The sequence below is a fragment of the Vespa velutina genome, chromosome 24 (genome assembly GCF_912470025.1).
Source record: "Vespa velutina chromosome 24, iVesVel2.1, whole genome shotgun sequence".
Classification (NCBI taxonomy): domain Eukaryota; kingdom Metazoa; phylum Arthropoda; class Insecta; order Hymenoptera; family Vespidae; genus Vespa; species Vespa velutina.
In genome coordinates, this window is record NC_062211.1 from 298,592 (window position 1) to 325,000 (window position 26,409).

General features: G+C 34.1%; 1 protein-coding gene across 11 annotated transcripts in view; it reads right to left on the bottom strand.

Moving 5' to 3' along the window:
* Window positions 1-26,409, bottom strand: part of LOC124957032 — a 271,790-nt gene that overhangs the window by 20,643 nt on the left and 224,738 nt on the right. For all 11 annotated transcript variants that reach the window (XM_047513623.1, XM_047513624.1, XM_047513626.1 and 8 more), the window contains one exon: window positions 7,034-7,051. In XM_047513623.1, coding sequence (XP_047369579.1) covers window positions 7,034-7,051 — 18 coding nt within the window. The remainder of the gene's footprint in view (window positions 1-7,033; window positions 7,052-26,409) is intronic.

Consider the following 26,409-nt stretch of genomic DNA (forward strand, 5'->3'; position numbering starts at 1 on the left):
TTCTTCTTCGATACGTAATTAGAAGGAGCAAACTTCTTCTTCTTCTTCTTCTTCTCTCTCTCTCTCTCTCTCTCTCTCCCTCTCTCTCTGTCTTTCTCTCTCTCCTCTCTCTTTCACTCCTTGCTCGGATTGTCTTGCACTAATTTGCATTGGTTTAATAGCCAGTTTCAGGCTGCTTGGAATTACGTTACGGTGGCAACCCTTTAATTTCGACGAACGTAACTACCTATCTTTGTCTCTCTCTCTCTCTCTCTCTCTCTGCCGTTCTACACGTCCATTCACGCTCTTCTCACCATCAGAGAATTGCTGCGTACAAAGCTGCAAAGCTAGCCCTCCTCTATTCCTCCTCCATCCTCTTTACTGGACGGTAACTCGTAAACCCGATCCTCGTTGGTAGAGTTCATAACGCGACCTTTCGTCAAAAGGAGATATCCATTTTTTCGATCGATCTTTCTATTCTTTCAAATCTTCTTTACCTTTTCAATTCGAATCTAATATTTTATCGTTTTTTTTCTGTTTTCTTTCCTCCCCGCCCCGCCCCGCCCACCCCACCCTTCTGATCTGAGACAAAGATCGAGAAAATGAAACGTCACGAGGGAAAATTGAGCAAAATTCTTTCATGTAACAATTAAATTCGCTATACCAATTTCTCCTATATGTCTTCGTTTGTGAAATATAAAAAAGGAAAAAAAAAAAAAAAAAAAGAAAAGAAGAAGGAACAAAAATAGAGCGCGGCTTAAAGCGAAACGAGATCGACTTCTCGGTGAATGTTTTCTTCGTTTTGCAAAGATAAATGAGCGTTCTTAAATTGTTCTCCGCGGAGGAGTACAGTGAAAAAAGCAAAAAAGAAAAAGAAACAAAAAAACAAAAAAAAAAAAAAAGAATGGAAAAAAAGAGAGAAGAGAAAAAGAGGGAAAGGGCGGAAAGAAAAGAGAGGAAGAGTAAAAGAGAAAAAGAAAAAAAAAAAAAAAAAAAAAAAAAAAGAAAGAAAAAATAAAAAATAAAAAAAAGAGACCGAAAGCAGGCCAAGATCCCGAGAGTAGCGTCATACGGACCAAATCGTGCAAGTTTTCTCGTGAAAGGAAATGAGATGACGAGAAATATTCCTGTGTACTCCGGGTATACAAAATACGCATACACTTACAGAGGCAGACCCTTATAAAGCTTGAGAAAGTTCTCCCTCGTTCTTCGAAATCTTTATAATAACTCCATCCCTCTCCCTCTCCCTCTCTCTCTCTCTCTCTCTCTCTCTCTCTCTCTCTCTCTTTCTCTTTTCATTCTTGGGTAGCCTTTGTTCGTTCTTCTTCCCTTTCTTCATTCACCTTCAACGATTACCCTCATATTCTTATTCGTTCACCGACACAAACGGAGGCACACGGACTCACGTACGCACGCAAACACATTCAAATATCTTTTTAAGATTCGTTCGATCAATCTCGACAATACCAAAAATCGCTTTCCATTTGAAGATATCATGGCGATTCGCATAGCTTCGAAGAAAAAAAAAAAAAGAAAAAAACTTTCCTCTCTTTTGCAGCCATCATTATTTTTCCATAGAACATTATCTATTTTTCTTTTTCTCTTTCTCTATTTCCCTCTCTCTTTCTCTCTCTTTCTCTATTTCCCTCTCTCTTTCTCTCTCTTTCTCTCTCTCTTTCTCTCTCTCTCTCTCTCTCTCTCTCTCTCTGTCTCTTTCTGTCTCTCCCTCTATCTATCTCTTTGAGTTTTAGCACCGTTTCCCGTTCGTTTTCAAATGCTTTCCACGTATATTTACCAATACCAAGATGTTTTTCATAGTACATACATACATACAAACATAGAGAAGGAGGAGGTGGAGGAGGAGGAGCAGGAGGAGGCTTCTTGCCGAGAAGCTTTCACAAGAAATTAATGCGTCGTTCTTCGGTGTTATACAGTAGTGGCGACGATCGTTCGACTAGATATAGTCTTGGTCTCGGTTGTATTATCGAAAGAATTATTAATGGTAGATAAGAGCTTTAATGTCGCAGGTGCGTATCTACTGGTGGATTCGCAGAAAGAAAGAGAGAGAGAGAGAGAGAGAGAAAGGGAAAGTCGAGAATATTCGATAAGATGTCGTTTCAATGTCTTTTATAGTTCTATTCTGGCTAAGTAACAAATTAGAATTATCAGCCATCGAATTGATTCTAATAAAATATCACTTTCTTCTAATGAGAAAATATATATCAGATATAACGCATAAAAGGAAGTTTATTGTCTTAATTAATGATTATTTAATTTCAAACAATGATAGACACGATCAGGCAACAAGCGAATCATTAAGTTAATTATACGTATGTAATAGTACGTATCTGTATGAATATTTTATTATTTGTTTTTACATGAAATTTACCATTTGTAAATTAAGTTGATTATATTGAATGATACGTTCAATTGGGATCAAACGGAATAGCAGATACAGGGTGTATGGTTAATTATGGACATTCGTCCTCCCCAAGAGTCAAGACATCGCCGTGTGACTTGTATCTGGCTTAGTCGAACACGTCCTGACCCCACTCTCAACGAGGGGTCAGAGAGAGAGAGAGAGAGAGTCGATATGCTTAATCCCAATCGACTAACTGCATGGATCGGAGACGGCCGTCACTCGCGCGTCAAATTAAACATCGATTGACTTACTTTAGATAAAAGTAACTAAAGAGTGACGTTTGATCGAGATACAATCGGGTTAAGATCGTTTCTCATTACAATGTAATCTGTTTGAATGTTTGAAGGTAAGCATTTTTTCTATTCGTTTTTATCCAATCGATTAGATAAGAGAGATTCAGAATCCTTTGAATTAGTTCTCATAGTCAAGATCCAATTCTTTTTCTTCATAATCTCTTACGAGAAATAATATTTATTTCTTACGAATGACAAGTCGAATTATTATTTTGTTAAAAATAAAATAAAAACGTAATCGTATTTAATTATTTTTCTTTCAATATTCTTTCCCTTTGATCCTCGAGAATATTATTCTCATATTGATTTTTTCGACGAAAGACGCACAAAATAGATTCAAAGATTTTCTAATTTTTAAAATGAAACTAGAGTTGTAAATGTCGAAAAACGAAATTAATTCATTCACATTCCGCCATGATCAATTTCATTAGCGTTGATTTAAATGACATAAACGTTAACATTTTCTACAAAGAAAAGTATTAAATCGTGTATTACGAAAAATTATTAATTAACATATTTGACAGTTTGTGTCCTTATTACGAAAGAAATATCTTTAAATTTCATAGTCGTTGGCAACTATTGATAGATATTTTATTTTTTACTTTTAAATAAACAAAATAAAATTTACACAATTGCAAATAAAAATATAAATGATTTCATTACTGTTATGGCCTTATCGAGAAGGAAAAGAAAAAATAAAAATTTCCAAATTATTAATAAAATTGATTTTATTAGAATAATATTAATTGAAATATTATAAAATAAATAAAGAATAAATTATATTTGAAAATGATTTTTGTTTCAAGTGTCTGCAATTTTTCGTTTCGAAGAGATCGCCTTTGAAAGATTTTCATTCATTATTCCTATAGTACAGTTGTTCGTAGTAATAGTAATGATAGTAGTAATGGGCCCGTGTAAATTCTCGAAATTTATATAAGTCAATGTGTCATCGAGGGAATATGAATGAAATTATATAAGTTAGTCTGTCAACGTAAATATCTTCCATTTACATGAGAATATCTTCGGAACTAAAAGTCCTAGAGACTTGAGTCAAATATCATTTTAAAAGAGGGAAGGATTTTCTCTATTTGTTTGTTCATCGTATTTTTAATAATTAATTAACGATTTGTTATAAACAATTTACATAATAAAAATATTTAAAAATTAAATTCATCTTATTTTTCGAAAGAAAATTTCAACTTAAGATTGATCTTTTATTAAATTATATAAATTAATTAAATAATTAATAAACAAATTTTTTTTTTTTTTTTTTTTTTTTTTTTTTTATTAAAGAAAATTTGTTTCTACGTTTTCTGTTTGAATGGGAATATGTCCAGAATTAAAAGTCGTAGAGATTTGAAGTATGCCTCTTACCAATAAAAAAATTATTACTATTATATTATGGTCTCATCCGTACTTTATGACTTTAGTAAACAAAGTTTCTCCATATCTCCAAAATGAATGGAGATATTCAAGATGATAAAAGTTATTGTGCTATATAATATATATTATAATATATAATATTATAATATAATATATTTATAATATATTATATATTAGGTGGACCGGAAAATAATGTCGATATTTGATTGTGATTAAAAATAAAAACTTGTTAAAAATTTATTCGTTTGAATTTAATTTAAGAAAACGACATTACTTTCTGGTCCACCTAATATTTATATGTATTTTATATATATATATATATTATATATATTTATTTATTGTGTAAAGGTTACAAGACTAGCGTATGGTAACGAAACATGTTGATAACAATGCAAATATTAAAATAATATCTCTGTCCAGGTTCATAGTTCATCATGAATTTTCTCATGCAATTCACTATTCTTTTGGTTTCATATGTATTGACGTGCCCTCGAAAAAAAAGAAGAAAAAAAAAAGAAAAAAAAAAATGTAAAAAAATGTAAATGGAAGGATACGATCACGTTTGCTCGTTTATCGACCGACTTCTCTAATTCTACGCTGGCAATGGGAATTAATTTGTCAACAGAAAATTTTATTTTATTTCTCGTTTCACGAATGAAAAATTATTTTATGGCCTTTTATCCATCTCTAATTTTCTAACTCGTTTCACCTCGAGTAATAATTTGTACAATAGTTTTCATTTAATTCTTTGATTAATGCGTAAATAACTTTCTTGTAGGATTACATCACTTAAAAAAGTGTATTTTTCCATGTTTTGTTTCTTGTTTTTTTTTCTTTCCTTCTTTTTTTTTTTTGTTTTTTTATTTTTTTTTTCACCCCTTAATGAAATGAAGAATTTTCCATTATGAAACCTTTTATTCGGAGAGCTCCTTTTGTAATGAAATTAAGAACTTTCCATTAGGTCGATTATTTTAGATGTACTAATCACATTAACACGTTAACACGTTAACACGTCTACTGTTATACTCTAATTTTTATACTTTTAAAATAAACTTGTTTGTCTCGTCTCATCGCACGCTTTATATATAATACCTTGAATATTCATTCACTTTGATAATAAATATTCTTCCAATTTACAAAAAAAGAAAAAGAAAAAAAAAGAAAAAAAAAATGAAAAAAGGCCATAAGCCATGTTAAAATTATATAAGCTCATTTGTAAGCTCGACAAAGCGAGAATACCAACGTGAATTAAAAGTCCCGTAAAAATAATGATACGGTTGAAAACGCTTTGAGAATATTTCGATGGTACGCAATCTTTTTTAATATCCTATATTACGATAATTAATCATCGTTATTATTTCATTTAAACAAACACATTGTCGTTCTTGTAAGTACATGTGTTATTATATCCACTAATACTATCGAAAGAATTAATACCGACCCTGTTACATTTTTTGTTTTTTATTTTATTTTTTTTTTTTTTGTTGTTACGTTACATATAAGCAAAAACGAAAAGTGGAAAGAAATGAAGAAAAGGGGAGAGAGAGAGACAGAGAGAGAGAGAAAGAGAGAGAGAGAAAGAGAGAGAGAAAGAGAGAGAGAGAGAGAGAGAGAAAGAGAGAGTAATACGTCAGACGTTTTATCGTCGAGCTTTTCCGAAAGAAAAGACCACCTGCGCGTTCATATTTCGTTGTTTTAATTCAACGCGTTTCCAGCTAAAGTCCCGTTCGTTCGTTTGTTCGTTCATTCGTCCAGTAGCAATGCGATTCTCCCCGCTACGACCAACGGTTCTTCGAGTTTATGATTTTTATTTGTTGAAGGGGCTGCTACCATCTCTCTCTTTTTCTCTCTCTCTCTCTCTCTCTCTTTCTCTCTTTCCCTCATGGCATTTCGTTTTCTACGGAATATATCCGCATGCGTTTTCTAGGCCGGTCACGAACCGTCTCTGAATTGTGACAATTAAAGCAAAAGAAAGTCTCGGTGTGTTATGGTCTGCGACTCACCACTTTTCTCTCTCTATCTCTCTCTCTCTCTCTCTCTCTCTCTCTCTTTATTTTCTATCCTGTTTCCTCGCTTCTCACACCGCCGCACATGCGTGTTAATTTATTTTAAAATTCTGCGCGCGAATACGCCGACAAATAGAGAAAAAGGAGAGAGAGAGAGCGAGAGAGAGAGAGAGAGAGAGAGAGAGAGAGAGAGAGAAATGTTTCCTATTTCGTGATACGAAGAAGAAAGAGACGACCCGCAGACTCGAGTCGTCGAGTTAATAATTATTATCTACGGTCACGTAAATACGGACTCTCGTTGCCCTTTCAAAAGTCACAGCACTCGGCCGGTCCAATGGTTGGATTGAATCCACTCCCCCGGCATACTTGTTCCCCATCTATTTCAGTTTCTTTGAAAGGCCTTTTTCTCAAACGACAATACTTTTAATCAGGAACGTGTCCGCGAACGAGCATGTTGTCTCGCCGTGAGTCGAATTACGGGGCTGAATGTCAATTGATGAGGTCTAAGAGGTCTCTCGAATGAGGCAAGAAAATAATCGAAATGAAACGACAGTATTTCTTTTCTTTTTTTTCCTTGTCTTTTCTTTTTTTCCTCTTTCTTCCTTTTTTTTTTTTTTTCGACCACGAAAGGATTTTCTTTTTCCACGATAATCAATCAATTTTCCTTCGATTGTTATTCCTCGTTATTCTGGAAATTCTTAAAATTAATTTCTCTCCGTTTTTTTCTTTTTTCTTTTTCTTTCTTTATTTTTTATTTTTTATTTTTATTCTTATTTTTATATTTATTTTATTTCCGTCCATTACGATAATAGGAAAGAAATAAAATTATGTTTTTATTTCCCATCTACATATCTTTTCAAATGTCAAGTACGATAAAAAAAGTAATTTATTTGTTTATACTATACCGAGTCACGCGTTCCTTCAAGGCTAATCCCCAAGTACACACTCACCTGTCATAGTAGTAGTCCCTGTAACAAAAAAGAGGAACGATCGATAAGTACAGAGAAAAAGAGCAAAAAAAAAAAAAAAAAAAAAAAGAAAAAAGAAAGAAAGAAAAAGAAAAAAATAAAGACGTTAAGTTAGTTAAATTAGTTAAGTACACGCGATATACCATCATAGATCGTTCTAATAAATGCATGTAACAACACGAGTGTCCAACTGTTTCAAATTAAACTATACGTCCTTTGATGATTTTTTTTTTTTTTTTTTTTTTTAAACGAATTAATGTAAATTTTTTTTTTTTTTTATACTCCTTAATGACAAACGTATCGTTTAAATTACTTTCACGTATTAACAAAGATTCGCAATAATTTGTTCATTTTATCATTAACGAAGAAAAGTGTCTATCTGTTCGAAAATCTAATCGTCTGAATTTTCGCTTCATCTTAATGCAAGCACATTAATGATAAATATCGAACATAGGAAGAGGGAAAGGAAGGAAGGAAGGAAGGAAGGAAGGAAGAGGGAGGGTGGGAGGAATTGAGAGAGAAGGACACGCGTTTATGACGAATGCTATGTTGTAATTGAAATGGGAATGATATATTGCCGTTCCCTATCAGATTCAACGCCGCGGCTAAATCGTCGAAGTCAATGTATCACCCAGCCTGTCGGAAATATCGATTATACGAAAAGGTCTCGAACGAAATTTGTCCCGGTTTGTTTCCGTACAAAACTAATTGTCTTTTCTAGTATCGATAATACCGCTGACGAATTTTTCCGACGTCACTCTTATTATTCTACTTATTCTATTTTTACTTATTCGTACGAATTAAAAGAATTCCTTCAATTGGAACGAGTCTAATAATCGAATATATTTTGGAAAAATATTAATTAATCATTTTCCGTTGTTAATTATTTGGATCGAACGATCGTTAATAAAACTTTTCTTTTTATATGTAAGACTTTACTTTTTATATAATATTTAGAAAATATATTCTTGGAGCTGTTTGCTTCTCTGCCTTTTTTCTTTTTTTTTTTTTTTTTTTTTTAAAGCACGAAGAATCCTTGTAGATCCTTGTAATAGTTTCGGGTTGTCAGGACGATGGATTTTATCGGACACTTAAAAGCGCGAAGTCGACGACTGACTCTACTGACCTTTTGCAACCTCTCTCTCTCTCTCTCTCTCTCTCTCTCTGTCTTTATCTCTCTAAATATATATGTATATATAATCCTCTATTTGTGTTTTCTCTTTTCTTTTCTTTTCTTTTCTTTTCTTTTCTTTTTCACCGGAACGTAGCATCGAGATCACTCGTTTTCAACGGGATAGAATATTTGATAAGCAAGAGGCGCACCCTTTCATAACTTTTCACCGATTTTTCACGACACGAGATACTTCTTTCGTTTATTTCAAAAAAAAAAAAAAAAAAAAAAAAAAAAAAAAAAAAGAGAAAGATTAAACAAAAAGAACGAACCGTCTCGATTCATCTACGCTTTTACCCCTTCGAAATTCTAATCGAAGGAATAAATGCGATTTCTTTTGTTCCTGGTTTTATTTCTTTTTTATTTTTTTTTTTTTTTTGGAGATAAATTTTGCTTCTTTTTATCTCTTTTTTTTTTATCCTTTTTTTTTTTCTTTGTCTTTTTTCATGTGAAAAAGAAATGAAAGGATCGTTCGTAGCCACCGGGCATTTACTGATATTGGCAAAAACAACAATTTCAATCGTCTGGTGTCAATTCCAATCGAGCATTTTCCGGATTTCGCTGGCTAGGCATATGAATATTTCAATGTAACGAATTCGTCGGTTTCGTTGTTTATCGATTTCGTCTGGCCATTGGATTAAGTTTGCTCGATTGAAAAATATTCGTACATAGTACATATAGACGTGTCTCTTTAATTATCGTTTAGTCAATTTCTTTCGAAAATTCAAACGATTAGATTCTTGAATAGATAGACACAAACTCAATTACACCTTCTATTAAATGTACTCTTATAAACCTTTAAAGATAGTAATTTTTTAATCGAGCAGCAGCTATTAAGTATTACGTTCGATAAATGGTCTATTAACCACGTAAGCGGCATTCTATACAAACGACGCTCCTTTTCCATTCTATCCTTGCAAGAGAAGACGTGAGAGAGAGAGAGAGAGAGAGAGAGAGAGAGAGAGAAAGAGGGAGAGAGAGAGAGAGATTTGTTGACGTTCGAAGGAAGGATGAATTCTGTAGGATAGTAGGAAAGCTTGCGAAAGGAGGAGAGGCCTGGTGCCAGAGAAAATTGGCAATTAACTTTGATTTCGTCTTTGCCATCCTCTCAAACTTGATCCAATCTTTAAGCGTACCTTCGAAATTGTTTGATCTCCTTGACGATTAACGACGATTAGCGAAAGAACTCGAGAGATCGGGCACAATGATATTTCTTCAATTTTTCTATCAATCATTTTAATTATTGCACGACATAAGAAAAAATATGGCAAAGCAAAAAAAAAAAAAAGAAAGCAAAAAAAAACTTTGTAGCCCATTATTTGTCTTAATTTAAAGAATAAATCGAGCTTACAGTATTATATATTATTATTCGTTCCGATCGGTTATGTTATTTTTATATAAATAAAAAATATTTTAAATAGAAATGATATTTTCTATCATTTTAAAAATATATCTTATACAAACTGTATTCCAGATATATACATACATATATACATACATATATACATATATATGTACATATATATATATATATATATATATTCTATTAAAAAGTAAAAAACGGTTAATAAAAAACAGATCAAAGTAATTGACAAGGCAATGTTACGTTCTATCTTTGATCATGAGCGAATAGTTGGTATCTATAAATATTCATATTTCTTTAAGAAAGAACAAAAATAACAAAGTTAATAACAAACGTTAATCTATAAATGTCTACATATTATAAATATATTATTTTATTATCCTACGAGACAAGAATTAAAGCTTTTTCTTATATATATCTTTTTAATTTCAATATTCTTTTATAAGAAATTCATTTGGTGTGATAATAAATTCATCGGCATTTATTGAAAAGGAAAATGGTTCCTGTCCATAATCCACACTTATTTTTTCGCGTTCTTTTTCATATGATTCATAAGATTTTTAGAAATCGCACGATTTCGATCGATGAAAATATATATATATATATATATATATATATATATATATATATATATATATTTGAGGAAGTATTAGCAAGAGCTATTCAAAGAAAGAAAGTATAGATAGCAGATATAGAAAGTGGTCTGTTCACAAATGCGAATTAAAAGGACTCTGCGAATATAGTTGCCACGTTCTATAGGAAAAAGAGAGAAAGAAAAAAGAAAGAAAGAGAGAGAAAGAGAGAGAGAGAGAGAGAGAGAGAGAGAGAGGAGAGAGAGGGGAGGAAAAGCATATCGATTTACGATTATCGAAACGGAAGCTCTCTCGAAATATTGGTCCTTGTCAACGAGCAAAGATATTTCTTGTATTCTTGTCTCTTATCGATATCACGCGTGTCACGGTATAATACATAATAGATCAATTTTCTTAAAGCCAGAATCACAATAGGATATTGATCATATTGAGTGGTATCTATTTTAGATCTAACGTTAAACTTCGTCGAAGTTTCTTTCAATGTTAAAAGACAACATTTAAAAGAAAGAAAGAAAGAAAGAAAGAAAGAAAGAAAGGCTCGAAATGGCGTAGATACGTCAAAATTAGAGGGATAGAAACAAAACAAAACAAAACAAAAAAAAAAAAAAAAAAAAAAAAAAAAAAAAAAAAAAAAAGAAAAGAAAAACAAACAAAAAAAAAAAAAGAAGAAAAAGGAAATGGCCGAGCCCCGATAGATCGAGCCAATTTTCGTAGTGAAAAAAAAAAAAAAGAGAAAAAAAAATGGACTCGCAGGCACGAAGCGAGCCGTGACAGAAATTGAAAAAACGTGCACGACCGCCGAAAGCTCCAACGAGATTCGCGATGGTACCGCGCTGGAGGGGGTGGATGCAGGGGAGTGGGGGAGGGTAGGGAACAGGAGGGACGGAAAGTACAAGTCTGGTCAGAACGAAAGCGCGCGCGCATTTTAAAAACCCGGGACGTCGAATTCGAACGGTCACGCGTATCGAAAAATGATGCCGCAATTACGGTGGTAGCATGCCACGTTAGACTTTTTGTCGACGAAACTTCCGGACGGTTTTACGCCGGTTACATTTTTCATTCGGAGAAATTTTCTCCCAACGGCAAAGCCAGGATTATTGATTGACGGTGTCGCTAGCCCGGTCCTCTCGTTCGTTTTCAAAATTTCGCGCCGGTTCGCTAGCTCGAATCGTTCGTTTTACAATCTCTTTTTATCATTACCATTTCTCGACCTTTTCTTTCTATTACTTTATCAATTTTATTTCTAGCTGCTTAAACGATGTTTAATCTCGATTGGGCACATCTCAAAATAATTTCTAATTGTACAACTTGAGATATATACGTTACAATCCCCAGGCACTTTGAACAATTGTCATTTATATAGAATGAATAATTTTGATTGAAAACAAATTGCAGTATATTTTTCGGACCCTCGGAAATAATAATCAGTAAGTATGATTATTATTTGTATTTTCAATTTTTACATTATAAAAAAAAATTCATGGATCATGCAATGCGCGAGAATTGATCTTTCTTCGTTAAAAATCGATTATTTTTGTTAATCTTCAATACATCGAACAAAATCTAGCGGCATAATCATCTTGAGATGAGTTTTTTTCAGAAAAAAAAAAAAAAAAAAAAAAGAGAAAAAAGTAAGTACTCGAAAAAGTATAGTCATATTGTAAGTACAAACATAGCTTTTTTTGAGAAGGAAAAAATACTTCAATCTTCATTATTTTCCATATTTCTTTTTCCATTCATTTCATTGAAATATCCATACATACAAATTCTTATCACTAAGAGAGAGAGAGAGAGAGAGAGAGAGAGAGAGAGAGAGAGAGAGAGAGAGAGAGAGAGAGAGAGAGAGCTAAAAAAGTACAAAATTATAATAAAAAAATAATTAAATGTTTATTCGTAACAGATGCACGTGAACACATAAGCCAGTTTGATGTTTATCGCACAATTGGGCCTCTATATGAGGGATAAACAATTTTAGTTTTCCTGTCTTTTGATCATGGACAAATTATATATCAGTGTTGCTTTTTATATATTCATATCCTCATAAAATTCATCTGCATTCTGGCCAATATCAAGTCCGAGTACACTCTTAGTTCTTAATTTTAAAACACTTCGAAAGAATCTAGTAAATTTGTTTAGTAAAATCTAGTAAAATATTGAATCTAGTAAATATAATTCTGATAAGTAAATAATCCTTACAAAGATGCCTATAGAGTTCAATTATCATTTTTACATTTCAATAATATTCTGGTGTTTACATTAATCATATCTAATATCCCAAAGAAAATTCTTATAAACCAACGATTAATTTTTCTTATTAACAGCAAATAAATGACCATAACATGATCAAAAAAGACGACTTTATTTTCATTATAGTATCGTATAATAGTTTATTTTTCATTCTCATTGATTGCATTTGATTTGATGAGTAAGAACGAGACATAAGATTAGAAAATAATTTCTAACATATTTTTTAGAATCACATTATTTGGAGTATGAATGAATTAAAAGTTTTCGATAATAGAGAATCAAAAATTAATGCAAAAATAACTTAAGTATGGCACATTCCAGATTTTACAAACTTCAACTTTACTTGATCATAATTCAGGGACTTAACACAATGCGGATTATTCTGACAGTTTATATATAAAAATATATATTTCAGATAACTACAGATAAATGGAATAACACAGATCTTATCTACAAACATTTATTTATTTTAAATTGAGCTCAATGTTGATCTGAGATATCCTAAATGCACAATTAGGATTAAAAAGGAATGTAGGAACGCGCATGTGTTTTAGTAGCAAAAAGAAGAGGAAAAAAAAAAAAAAAAAAAAAAAAAAAAAAAAAAAAAAGAAAATAAAAAACAAGAAGACAAATAAAAAGAAGACACGATGCATACCATTTGAAACTATAAATTGTATGACATCGGTGAACTTGATGAATATTTTTCTGTTCCGGATAGTTCATTATTATATTAACCATAAATTCATTTATTCATGATATTCTCGATAGACAGGTATATCGAGTTATCGTTAATAACGCAGGAAGAACGATCGATAACGCACGAATTGAAATGGCGTTATCGGTCTAATGGCTCCATCGCCTCCTCCTCGTAATTACATGTTCATTTTTACATCAACCAATCTAATTGAATTATATTGTATATTTTTCTTTTCTTTTTCATTTCTTTTTTTTTTTCTTTTTTTTTTTTTTTGTAATATTTCATAAATAAAATACGAACAACAAGGCGTCCTATGCATTCTCAGAAAATCGAAAGCAAATAATCCCTCTCTCTCTCTATCCTATCTAATATCTATTGGGTTGGCAACTAAGTGATTGCGGATTTTTGTCGATAGATGGACTTTACAATTTCTTTTGTTTTGTTAACAAAACAAAAGGTCATTGCATCTAACCTATATTTTTTTCTTATTATTTGTACTTCTACCTTTAATTTAATGAAAAAAAAAAAAAAATTATATCGATTAGTGCTTTAATTTTATTTTTATCCCAATTTAAAAATGGAAGAACAAGAAGAGTGCACTTCAGTAATATTTTATTGTATTACTTCGCAAGAACGCATCGTAAGCACAAAAGAAGTTATGTGCAGTATATGGAAATGAAGCCTTGAAAGAAAGACAGTGTCAAAATTGGTTTGCCAGATTTCGTTTTGGTGATTTTTCATTGAAAAATGCTCAACGATCTGGCCGTCCAGTTGAAGTCGATGAGATCCATATCAAGGCCATTATCGATTCAGATCGTCATAATACAACACGTGATATTGCAGAGAAGCTCAATGTATCGCATATATGCATTGAAAAAAAATTAAAAATGCTTGATTACGTCAAGAAACTCGATTTATGGATCCTTCACTAGCTTAAGGAAATTCATTTGACGCAACGCATTAGCATCTGCGATTCGCTTCTGAAATGCAACGAAACTAATCCATTTCTGAAAAGCCTAATTACTGGCGACGAAAAGTGAATAGTTTATAACAACGTTAATCGGAAGAGATCGTGGATGATGCAAGATGAACCAGCCCAGACTACACCAAAAGCTGAGATTCACCAACGAAAGATTATGCTGTCAGTTTAGTGGGATTATAAAGAAATTCTGCACTTTGAACTTTTATCAGAAAACCAAACGATTAATTCAAACGTGTACATTCAACAACTCGCCAAAATGAGCGATGCAATTCAAGAAAAGTGATCAAAATTGGTAAATCGTAAGGGTGTTGTTTTCCAGCATGATAATGCAAAGTACCATACGTCTTTGATCACTCGCCTAAAATTATTGGAACTGGGTTGGGATGTTTTATCACATTCACCATATAGCCCTGATCTTGCGCCTTCAGACTACCATTTATTTCGTTCCATGTAGAACTCCTTAAATGGTAAAATTTTTAATAACGCTGATGATGTCAGATCACATTTAATTCAGTTTTTTGATAGTAAAGATCAGAAATTTTATGAACGTGGAATTTTGACACTGTCAGAACGATGGAAAAAGGTCATCGACAAGAACGAACAGTATCTAATTGAATAAAATTATATTTTTAAACAAAAATTAAGAATTTTTCTTCTTATTTGAAATTCGCAATCATTTAGTTGCCAACCCAATATTACGCATTCGACGAAGTGTTCCTCTTAAATCAAGAAAATCTATGAAATCGAAGACCAATCTTCTTCGAGTTTATCTTCAAAGTATATCCAAGTAATAGAACCACCGATAGTATTGGTCTTTAGCATTAAAATAGTTAAACCGTTACCATTAATCTATAGGGAGTTTCGAGTTTTCGACTTTATAACGGATTACGTATGATTACGTTGGAAGCTGTTCGAGTGATCAAACGTGATATAAATTATTAAAAGAGATAAAAAAAGAAGATATATGGAAAAAAATCAAGTACACTTTGCTTTCAATCGTCAATGAATGATACCGTACCAAATGTGAAACATCTGTTTTCGCTTTACTCATCGAAAAAAATAAACGCGACCCTTTTCACACTCTCAGCCATTTTCTTTGGCAACTCATAGAGAGATAGACGCGAGAGAATGAGGTGACCCTTGATCCTGGCACATTATCGACAAACTACATAGGGACAAAGGGACGCTGATAACAAAAGAGACGGACGGCATCGAGCGGGAAAGTAGAAAGAGGCCGTAGTCGTGCGAACGAACGTTGGTATCACCTCAAGTACCTATACTTCTCCCCATTGGTATGTGCCATGTATATATATATATATATATATATATATATATATATATATATATACATATATATATATATATGATGTACAGGGTGACTCGTAATATTCTCTTATTCGTCTGAAAAGTCGTTATCAAATTGTCTTAATCAAAAAGTCCATAAAAATGTACCATAAGCGATTATTAATTAGAACGTTTTATCATATACCCAATCTATCCATTAACCATTTCATTTAAATTACTTTCAAATTATTTTTTATTCTTTGTTGCTAACCAAGAAAAAAGAAAAAAAAAACAGAAAAGAAAGATCGAACCGTTTGATAAAAATTATTTATGACAAAGGTCAATTAATCTCTAATTTAGGAATTATAAAGGAGTTACTGGAATTAATTGAAAAAAAGAGATGTCCTTGAATTTAACCAATTTCCAATTGGTTGTCAAGAGTTGAACGGTTCACCCTGTACATGACATAGACATATACGATCTTTGCTGTATACAATATGCGTTTGTGTACGTGAAAGAGAGAGAGAGAGAGAGAGAGAGAGAGAGAGAGAGAGAGAGAGAGAGAAAGTGAGAAGGATGCGCAAATCGGTGTTTTCTAGCTGAGTTCAGCGCGAACGTGATTTTCGAGCACTCAAGCGAAGTGGAGAATGGTGTCCACAGCACGTGCCTCTGGGCTAATCCAGGCATCGTCATTCCCGTCTGAATATCGCCCTCCTAGTCCTATCCTCTTCTACTCCCCTGTTACGATATATCCTGTGATTCCTGCGGGGCACACAGCGCTCAAATGGAGAAGGAAAGAACTTTTCGTTGCTGATCGCGTTTCCTTCGAAAAACAGTTTGTGGTGATGTTGGTAGTAATTCGGAAAAGAAAGAGGTTGACTGGAAGAGATCGATTCTCTTCCTATCTTTCGTACCTTAGACGCACTTGTCTCACGTTAAGTGCGTGTACCATTACTTGGTTCCTTTCTTTGGATTGTAAGCATTCGCCTTCTTGCCCCAAGAAAAGTAGGATCCGAATTTAATTAGGAAGGGATTCGGATTTTGAAGTTAACCTTAAGGGGCTAACCTTGAGCCTCTCACATCTTTCTTTCCTCTTCTTTTTCTTCGAGATCACGAGCGATTAATCCGAAGGATCGTGACTGCTTTCTCTTTGGACTTCTTATCAGGCGTTTAATTGAAAAAGTATTTAACGCGTTCTTTTTTCTTTTCTCTTACTCTCTCCCTCTCTCTCTCTCTCTCTCTCTCTCTCTCTCTCCTCTCTCCTCTCTCTTATTAATATCACGCGTTTTTGTATCGTAAGAAAATCATTTTTTTCTTCCATTTCACAATTTGATTTCGAGAATTGCAATACTAATTTTCGAAAGGCAAGACGTTCGAAATTCGCGAGTAATACCACCACCCCCTCCTCCTCCTCCCTTCTCTCACTTATTTCACTCCTCCCTTCAACTTCGTTAAACGTCCTTTGCTTTCGCGACACGTACCCTGTTTGAAGCGCGAAAACCGGAGATAACGCTAGAAATCCTCTGGATATCCTAAAATTGCTTCGAATGCCGTATACGTTTCTCTCTTATACACGCCGGAAACGCACTTGGAATATTTTCGCGACGCGCCTCTCTCTCTCTATTTCTCTATCTATCTATCTATCTATCTATCTCTCTCTCTCTCTCTCTTTCCCTTTCTCTCTTGCACATCGATGTGATAGTCAATACAAGATACTCTTTTACGTTATCTAACATTCGATCGTGTTTATTCTGTCACGTGGATAAATCATCGTTCCTCGGTATTCCTTGCGGAAGGAAAAAAAGAAAAGAATAATAAAACGCGTTTGCGTAACTGCGCGGTTTTTTCTTTTCTTTTTTTCTTTTTTTTTTTTCTTTTTTTTTTTCTCGAAGCGATCGAGAATCGTTGAATAAAACGATTTATGCCAATACGTAATTACAGTAGGAATAGACTATTTCGTTGATAGTTACGATATCGCTAGTGCCATATATCGTAAAAGAAACGTTTTCTAAATCCCTATAATAGGCAACGTTTCATACTTTGCCGCTAGTTATGATCGACCATCTATCGGAAAGAAACTTGTTCAAGTCCCTATGATAGATAACACGGTCGTACAAGCCTGCAACAAAGAGCTTTAATAATCTAAATACAGGGGACTTGAAAAGTTTCTTACGCTCGTAATTGCAATTATCGACATAATTATAGACCATCTTTTTAAATGAACGATGTTATCGACAACGATAAGATAATAATAAATGAGTTTTTGGGTCCCTCCCCCAATCTCACGTATCCTACATTTTGCAAATTTTTCAGGTTGGTTCTTTAACGAGGAGAATGTAATTTTCGAGAGTTCGAAGTTCATGCATATCCAAGTATCCATGTCCACCTTCTATTTCGCTTTCGCAAGATAGCGCAACCACGAGTGCAATTATCGCTGAGTATTCATCAATCCGGTACCATTTCCAAGTCGAAATCCCTAGGCGATGCCACGCGCGAATTCGTAGAAACTGATGTACGTCGGACAATATTGACGCTGCTTGCCACAGGGAAACTACTTCTTGCGCATTGCACGTGTACACACTAACGAAACCGCCAAGCGGTAAATTAACTCTTTGATTATTGAGATTGCTCGAGTTGTCGAATCGAAGAGAAATCGTTCTTGAAAAGTTCAAGATTTGTAAACTGTGTATTATTTTTTATATGCTCAATTGACTTTAGTACTGGCATACTACAAACTTATAAAAGATTGATTAAACTTCGATTAAATGATTGATAATGACAAGTCAACCGTTTTATTACCTTGTATGTATATATATATATATATATATATAGATATATATACAGGGAGTCCAAAATGACAGCAAATTTATATTACGTATTACTGAGCTTTGATAGATGAAAAAAGTTCATATAAACTTATGTCATAAAATGCTTTATTGACAAAATATATACTTTTAAAGATATGTATGATTTATTTCCATTCGTCGAATTAATGATTGATCAACAGTTAGTTCGTCTATTTATGGTGTTATTTCGAACTTTTATTTATGGTGTCACGCTTGAAAAAGAATTGGTTTATAAAAAAAATGCGATAGAAACAGAAGATAAACTTTTGATATATTGTATTCAACAAAATGTATTTACTATTATATATCCAATACAGTTGGTATATTTGTATATTTGAGTATGGCAATTACCAATTCGACGAATGGAAGCTTGCAATTCTAGTAGAGAAAGAAGGAATTTTCGAACATTTCTTATAAATCTCACAATAATTCATAAATATTTTTAAATGCATATATCTTTTTAATAAAACATTTTCAGACATAAGTTTATTATCAACTTTTTTCTCAATAATACGTAGTATAAGTTTCGTCTCATACTTTTTGAACAAACTTTATATATACATATATAATTGTTATATATTTTGAATACTTCCATTATTATATTAATTAAATGTGCACGGTCGATGACCACGATTCTCTCTCGTTCCTGTAGAAAATAACATCGACGAGACAAAAGACATTCCTTTATTGAAATGCGTCGTCTCTGGATCCGATGAAAACTGAATCGCTCGATTTTCTACTTATTCAAGAATCAAAAGGAATTAAGTAAACCGAGAAGGAAGCTGAGATTTAATCGTTGTTCGCGTTCACAGACTGACGTACCATCTATGAAATCTCTATGCTAGCTAAATATAATGCCTCTCTTTCTCTCTCTCTCTCTCTCTCTCTCTCTCAGCCCCCTCTTTTCGTAGGCGACCTTAGAGCCAACAAATTTCCAACGAAAATGTCGCTTATATCTCGTTCGCGTATTTCCTTTTCATAGCTGAGAAGGAACTCTCATCGAGTCTCTCTCTCTCTCTCTCTCTCTCTCTCTCTCTTTCCTACGTAGAAGTTTATGAAACGCAAACACAAACATGACGTAGAAAATCGAATTTTCTTCTCGATCGCCGATGCATCTTTCGGACCCTTTTCCCTGAAAAGGAAAAGATGGGAAAAGGAAAGAAATATAGGATGGAGTTTATTTTTTACGAGAGCAAAAGTTTAGTATAAAAAAAAAAAAAAAAAAAAAAAAAAAAAGAAAAAAAACAAAACAAAAAAGGAAAGCTTAAAAAATATGAATCATCTTTGTAATATGTATATGGAATAAATTATATGTAAGATATGATTCGTGATTGCGGACAAGATTTTATTGTCGATCGAACGAGGCGTAAAAGATGAGAATGTTCGTTAACTTTGGAGTCATACTAGACAGACCACGCGAGCACAAACAGCTTTCTATTTCTCTCTCGTCATGGACAACCATATAGATCTCTGTCTCTCTCCCTGTGAGCCCTTAGCGAAACATCGAAGAGCATATTTGCAGACCAGTCGAGCGAGTTCTATCAACATTTCGGTATCGTTAACGTTCAATTATGTGATTATTGAGAGGTAGCTCGAAGCATCTATGTGAACCTCTCTCTCTCTCTCTCTCTCTCTCTAGCTCTCCCTCTTCTCTCTCTCTCTCTCTCTCTCTTTCTCTTTCTCTCTCTAGCTACCTCCGCGTTCCTCTTCGATGGACGCGCTCTCGAAACGATCGACACGTGTCTTTGTTCGTGAGGTTTACGGACAGAGGGCACGGCAAGTCCCTCCTCGAAATGTTCCTCCCCTCTCCACCCCACCCTATCCTATCCTGAGGGTGCTGTTAAAACGCGATTAAATTGCTTTTCGCTCGAGTGAACGCTCGAGTGATATTCTATGATCTATGAAGATGTCTACATTTCGTTAATATGTTTGAATTCTCTTAGAACGAGAAACTTAGCTCGATGATTTTTTTCTTTCTTTTTTTTCTCTTTTCTTTTTTTTTTTCTTTTTCTTTTTTCTTTTTCTTAGCGGATATCAAAGGACTATAACGACGATATTTGTTTTTCAAAATGATTTTAAAAAAGGTCCATAAATGTCGCATATAATATCTCGGATTCTTGATACATCGAACCACTACTAGGCGATCGGTTATTAATAATCTAATGAAAATAAATTAATTATGCCGGATAAATGGGCGGTGACGTTATAAAGTTGTTAATCCTTTATTCCCGATATACATAGGAGATTCGAAATAATAAACGAAATAAAGCGATAGTATGGAAAATGTAATATTTGACATTAATTATACGTATGAATATATATATATATATATATATATATATATATATATATATATTCATATAGGTATAGAATAGGTATATTATATATTTATATCGATCGATGGACATTGTTTAACACGTTGACTGCCATGAAAGTCATCAATGAGTATATCTGTGGATAATAATTAAAGCAAAAATCTCGTGAAAATTATTTGTATAAATTATTAATTAAATATTGAATTTGAAATGATTAAAAATGGACACATTTATTAAATGGAGACGTGGTGATTTTTCAAATTGAAAGGATTTTAGTCGAGAGTCTCTACTACTATCTTCCATTTGAAAGATATGCCTTTTGATATAGATCGATACTTTGGCTTTAATTTCGAACGAACGAACGAACGAACGAACGAACAAATAAATGAGTGGTTCCCGAGGTATGTTCAATGTCGAATCGAATACTAAGAATTTATTTAGGTCAGAGATACCTTTCCGCGACACCTGTTAAAAACGCATCTGTTTGCAATTGATACGACACGAGTTTGAATTCTAAGAATTTATTTAGGCCAGCTCATCTTTCTACAGGTAGCTGGATATCGAAAATACACTTTTTCGTTATTGATCGCAGAACCCACATTCTGAGAATAAAATTTATATATTTTTGTAAAGATCGACGAAAATATTCGAGCGTGACACACATTGTATCGCATTTTTAAAAACAATTAATTAAACATTTAGCTCTTTTTCCTGTTTCTTCTTAATTTTTTTTTCTTTTTTCTTTTTTTTTTTTTTTAAAGCTTTCGATAAAACATTCATTGAATTTTTCTGCATACGTACATACACACACACACACACATATATATATATATATAAATAAATATATATCCAAGCTTGTTACAAATATCGGAAAGAAAATAAAAAACGAAGATTCTTTAACGTAAACCAGTTCGACATATATTACATATATTTGCATGCGATCTCGCGTTACGAGAACTATACCAAATGATATAGGAAAGTGATGATATTAAATTTAACGTAATATTAACTGTACGCGTGTCACTAATCAATGTTGTTTAACACATAGTGGGGGCCTACCGAGTTATGCTGCGGTTTGTGGCGGACCGAATGTTATCGAGCTACGCGTATTCGGGATATGAATAGCAGGGAGAAGGAATGAGCGTGCATGTATATGCATCTCTCTCTCTCTCTCTCTCTCTCTCTCTCTCTCTGTGTGTGTGTGTGTGTAAACGAGCGCACGCTCGCGCGCGGGCGTCACTATACGCGCGTACATATCTCGTCGTCGTTCCTACCGTGAAATTAGATATTACTCGGACCGTATATCGGTTCGTTTAATTATCGCTTCACCTTGCGATTAACCATGCTTAATGCGATTTGTTATAAAAGCAATACGCAAATCCACAAGAAGAGAAGAGAAGAGAAGAGAAGAAAAGAGGAGGAGAGGAGAGGAGAAAGCAATTCTTGTCGTGAAATTTTCTATACGCATATTGCGAAGATGTGTCAGCGCGCATGTCTACGATTAGTCTTCAAGATATCTATGATCATTTAATTAAAATTATAACATTTAGAGCGTTGATGGGTCTCGTTATAACAACAGTTCGATATCCGATATTTCCCTTCTATTTAGACAAAATTCGCATCCCCTATGAGATCCTAATTCTAATCGTATACGATCGTATATTCTGATATATCTATTTTTGATTTAATCTCGATACTCGTTTCGATACGTATAATTTAAGCATAAAATTGAAAATACTTTTTAATCTTTTCTCTCCCTCTCCCCTCTCTTTTGCCTCCTTCCCCCTCTCCCCTTCCGTATCTCTCTACGTTCGATGGATACGTTAAATATAATTACGATCTTAACATTTTGTAATGTTTCCTATTATATTATAATGGTTTACAATTTAAATTTGGTTAATATAAATCAAATATGATAATATTCTTCGATCTAGGAAACGGTCTCTCGGGACGTTTCCTATGTAGAAACGTCGAAATGTATAATTTCGATGTTTCTAATCTGAAAGGAATCAGTGGGAGGAAGAGAGGAGTGGTAATAAAGCTTGCGTGATATCAACGGCGATAGAAAAGTTGAGACTGCTAAACGATCCTCCTAGTTCGCTTATCCGCCGGTATATGTAAATGTTGACGTGTTTCCTGCTGAAAACACGCACGTTAGCCGGCAACTCCTCTACGTGTACACGCTCGTGAACTTACACACACGCTTCTCAAAAGGAAAGTCGTGTTATCTCATGTAAATCTTCACGGTGGCACGATAAGCGTGAATTTCACCGCTTGCTTATTAATATTTATGTCTGCTATGCGAGTGTATGCGTTAGGATGAAAGTATAACTGAAGGTAAAGAGAGAGAGAGAGAGAGAGAGAGAGAGAGAGAAAGAGAGAGAGAGAGAGAGAGAGAGAGTAACAGAAGAGTTAGGAGGTTGTACAGGTTGTTACAAAAATGTCTAGTTAAATTTCAAAATATTTTGACGATCCTTTACGAGAAACAAAAAAAAGATTCATCATTTAACTCTACGATTATCAATAATTCGAGATTTAGTTCGTAACCTTCTATTTATACACGTATTGGAATTGATAGGATGCATGTCAAAGGGTGAACTTAAATATACAGAATGACCCACTTAGATCGATTCACTTTAAATGGAATTGCATTTATTCGATCGTATTTCGCTAATACCTATAAACATCGAATAATAATCGAATTTTATATTATATATATATATTTTATATATATATATATAAGATATGTGTGTGTGTGTGTGTGTACATATAAGATATTCTCGTTATTAGATAGACACGTGTATGTGTGTATGTGTATATAACATATTCTTATTATTGAATAGACATGATTATGTTTAGGTATCGATTCGTACTTAGGAGAAAGTGGACCAATTATAAATGAGTTTTATTTCCAGGTAAGAGAAGGAAGCATAGTGATAAGTTTTGGAATACTATTGGTGTATTAATGTCCTTTCTCTCATTCTCTCTCTCTCTCTCTCTCTCTCTCTCTCTCTATTTTTGCTTAACCCATTCAATGAGCAAGCGACTGTAGCCTTTTATAGCATGGCCTTCTCCGAAGAGGATACCACGAGAGAAGAGGAGTATTAGTTAACATTGATATTGGAGTTGCTCCAAAAACCTTTTCCAAATCGATATATACTGCTCTTCGATTGAACTATCTTTAGCTTCTAATTACTCTTATCCGCCGTTTATATAAATTAATCATCAACGTATGTGTGTATCTTGTAGAATTAAATAAACGGATTCGATAGTGTCTAATTCTTGCTCACGAATTCATTGTCATTATAAATGATTATCATGTTTGTTCGGAATAGTCTCAATTTGTCTTGTTTTTTTAAATCAGGATCATCATAAAGTATTCACGATAACGAGCAATTAAGATCATATCTATGCTCTCTAGTTAACATCTTTTACGTTCCACTTTCCAATCTCGAATCCCAGTCGAAAGGAAAAAAAAGTCAGGGAGCGTAGAAATGCGAGAACAGAATCGTTTAACGGATAAGAACGAGGAAGGTTGTTCGCGAAGAGCAATTAAGCTCTTGCTCTTCGCCATCCTCGCGAATTCTTTCTTCGCGTTAGCGTTCCTTCCTTTAGAATCTTCCAAAGCACGAATAGCTTTTTGTTCGCGTCGTTTAACAGCTTCGCCGTTGTACAGGGAAATAAGATGAGAGATAAAGAGGAGTAACAGCAGTCGAGTATAGAAGTAGGAGGCGCGCGTAGAACGAATAGGAAAGCGTGATGCCGCCAGTTTACATCGTGCCAGAGTGTTTTCACCACTGACGGGAAGAAGACGAGAATCGTAAAGGAGAACGAAGAGAATGAAGAACGGAGGAGTGGGTAAATGTGTTCACGTACCGGAAAGTAAAGCGGTCCGGTTAAGGCATTAGTTTTGTCTCAGGGGAGAAAACCGACCGTACTAAAATACCTATACCGTTTTGGCCATATTACTCGCGCCTACCTTCGTTAGTTCTAGGTCAAGAGCATTAGTGGAGATTATCGGAGTCCCCTAGGCACGACCGCCGATGAACGGTAGGATCGTTTCTGACCCACCTGAAATATTAATCCCTTGGCTATTATACTGGCAACCGATCGTTTTGTTGATTGTCCCACTGTGCCAATATACATGCACTCTACCGATATTCGACTCATTCTCATTACCGAGACTGATCTATGAATGTTGAATCGAAACGAAAGAAATTCGTTCGTACGGTCATTCGTTCCTTCATATTTTCACGTTTGTAATCATTCCGACGTTAAGGTGCTTTTAGAGAGAAAGAGAGAGAGAGAGAGAAAGAGAGAATTTTTGAATCAGCCGGTAGATTCGGCAAGGACCGTGCGCAACAGAGTACCAGCTGGATAATGGTGCGTGCCAGTGACGTTAATTATGTTCACGCCTCACCCTCTATCCCTCTCTCTCTCTCTTTCCCTCCCCAGACTACCTATCCTCTTTGCAAGTATAATTTTTAAATGTTCCCCATCCGTTATGCTGCGGACACGCATACACATTAAAATATTGCGCTTAATATGCAAATTTATTTGCCGTAAAACGGCGAACGGCATTTGCATCTTCGACTGGAATCGAGTTTGCCAGATAAAACGCGTCTGTTGGTATTTGCGTTCGTTCGAGGTTGAAATGAAAATATATAGATATCTATATCTAGTTGCTCGTACGGTCAAGGAAATTTCCCTTTATTTTACAAATCTTCATGGACGAAGTAACAAGGAAGCGAGTGAACGAGCGAGGGAGCGAGAGAACGGATGAACGAATGAACGAATGAGATAAATGAAATCGAGATTGATGGTTATTTGTTCTTTGAATCAATATATATATATATATATATATATTTATATACGTTAATCGAACATTTCATGGAACTGGAATGATCTTTCGAAATGAAATATTGTCCCTCTTCGGTTTTTCCAAATTACTTTCTTCCGTCAGAAGTGGAACGATCTTTTTCTTTTTTATACCGTAGAAATACTGCGCGCTCGTCGGACCAATCGTGGAAAATTACAACGACGAAAATCACCTGGAAGACTGGATGGAAGGTAGGAAGCTTTGAGCTTCGGCCGTAGTTCTGAAAATCGTTGCGAAACTGCTTTCTCAGCGGGCGGGAAGGCTGATAGGCAGTCGAAGAGAAGACGAGGATGACGAAATGGGAATAGGAGGAGGAAGAGGAGGAGGAGGAGGAGGAGGAGGAGGTGGTGGAGGTGGAGGAGGGGGTGGAGAAGGGGAAGGAGAAGATGGAGGATGAGATGTTGAGGAGGGTGAGGAGTACGGAGAGTCGAAGAGAAAAGAAAGAGAGAAAGGGAGGGAAGGAGAAAGAGAAAGAGAGGGAGAGGGAGAGTGAGAGAGAGAGAGAGAGAGAGAGAGAGAGAATTGAAAGAGTAAAAAAGGTGTGAAGAACTTGCTCGCAAAAAGGGTATCGACGTTTCCCACGATGCTATCTGTCGCAGACATCTTACGGATAATGCATCAGCCGCTGGAAGATATGTTTTCCGCCTTCTAGTTTCTCCCTGTTCTTTTTTTCTTTTCTCTTCTTCATCTTTTTTTTTTCTTCTTTTTTTCTGTTTTTTTTTTTTTTTTTTTTGTTTTTTATACGTTCGGAATAAGAAAAGAAAATGTCAATTGCGCTTCTTTACTTTATGTTTTGTCGTCCATTCGATGAAAAATTCGTTCGATAGTACCGTTTATTAATAGTCTAAAAAAAAAAGAAAGAAAAAAAGAGAAAAGAAAAAAGAAAAAGAAAAGAAAAGAAACAGAAAAGAGCAAAAAAGAAAAGAAAGGTAAAAAGGAAAGAAAAGAAAAGAAAAGAGAATGACGAAAGAATAAAAAGAA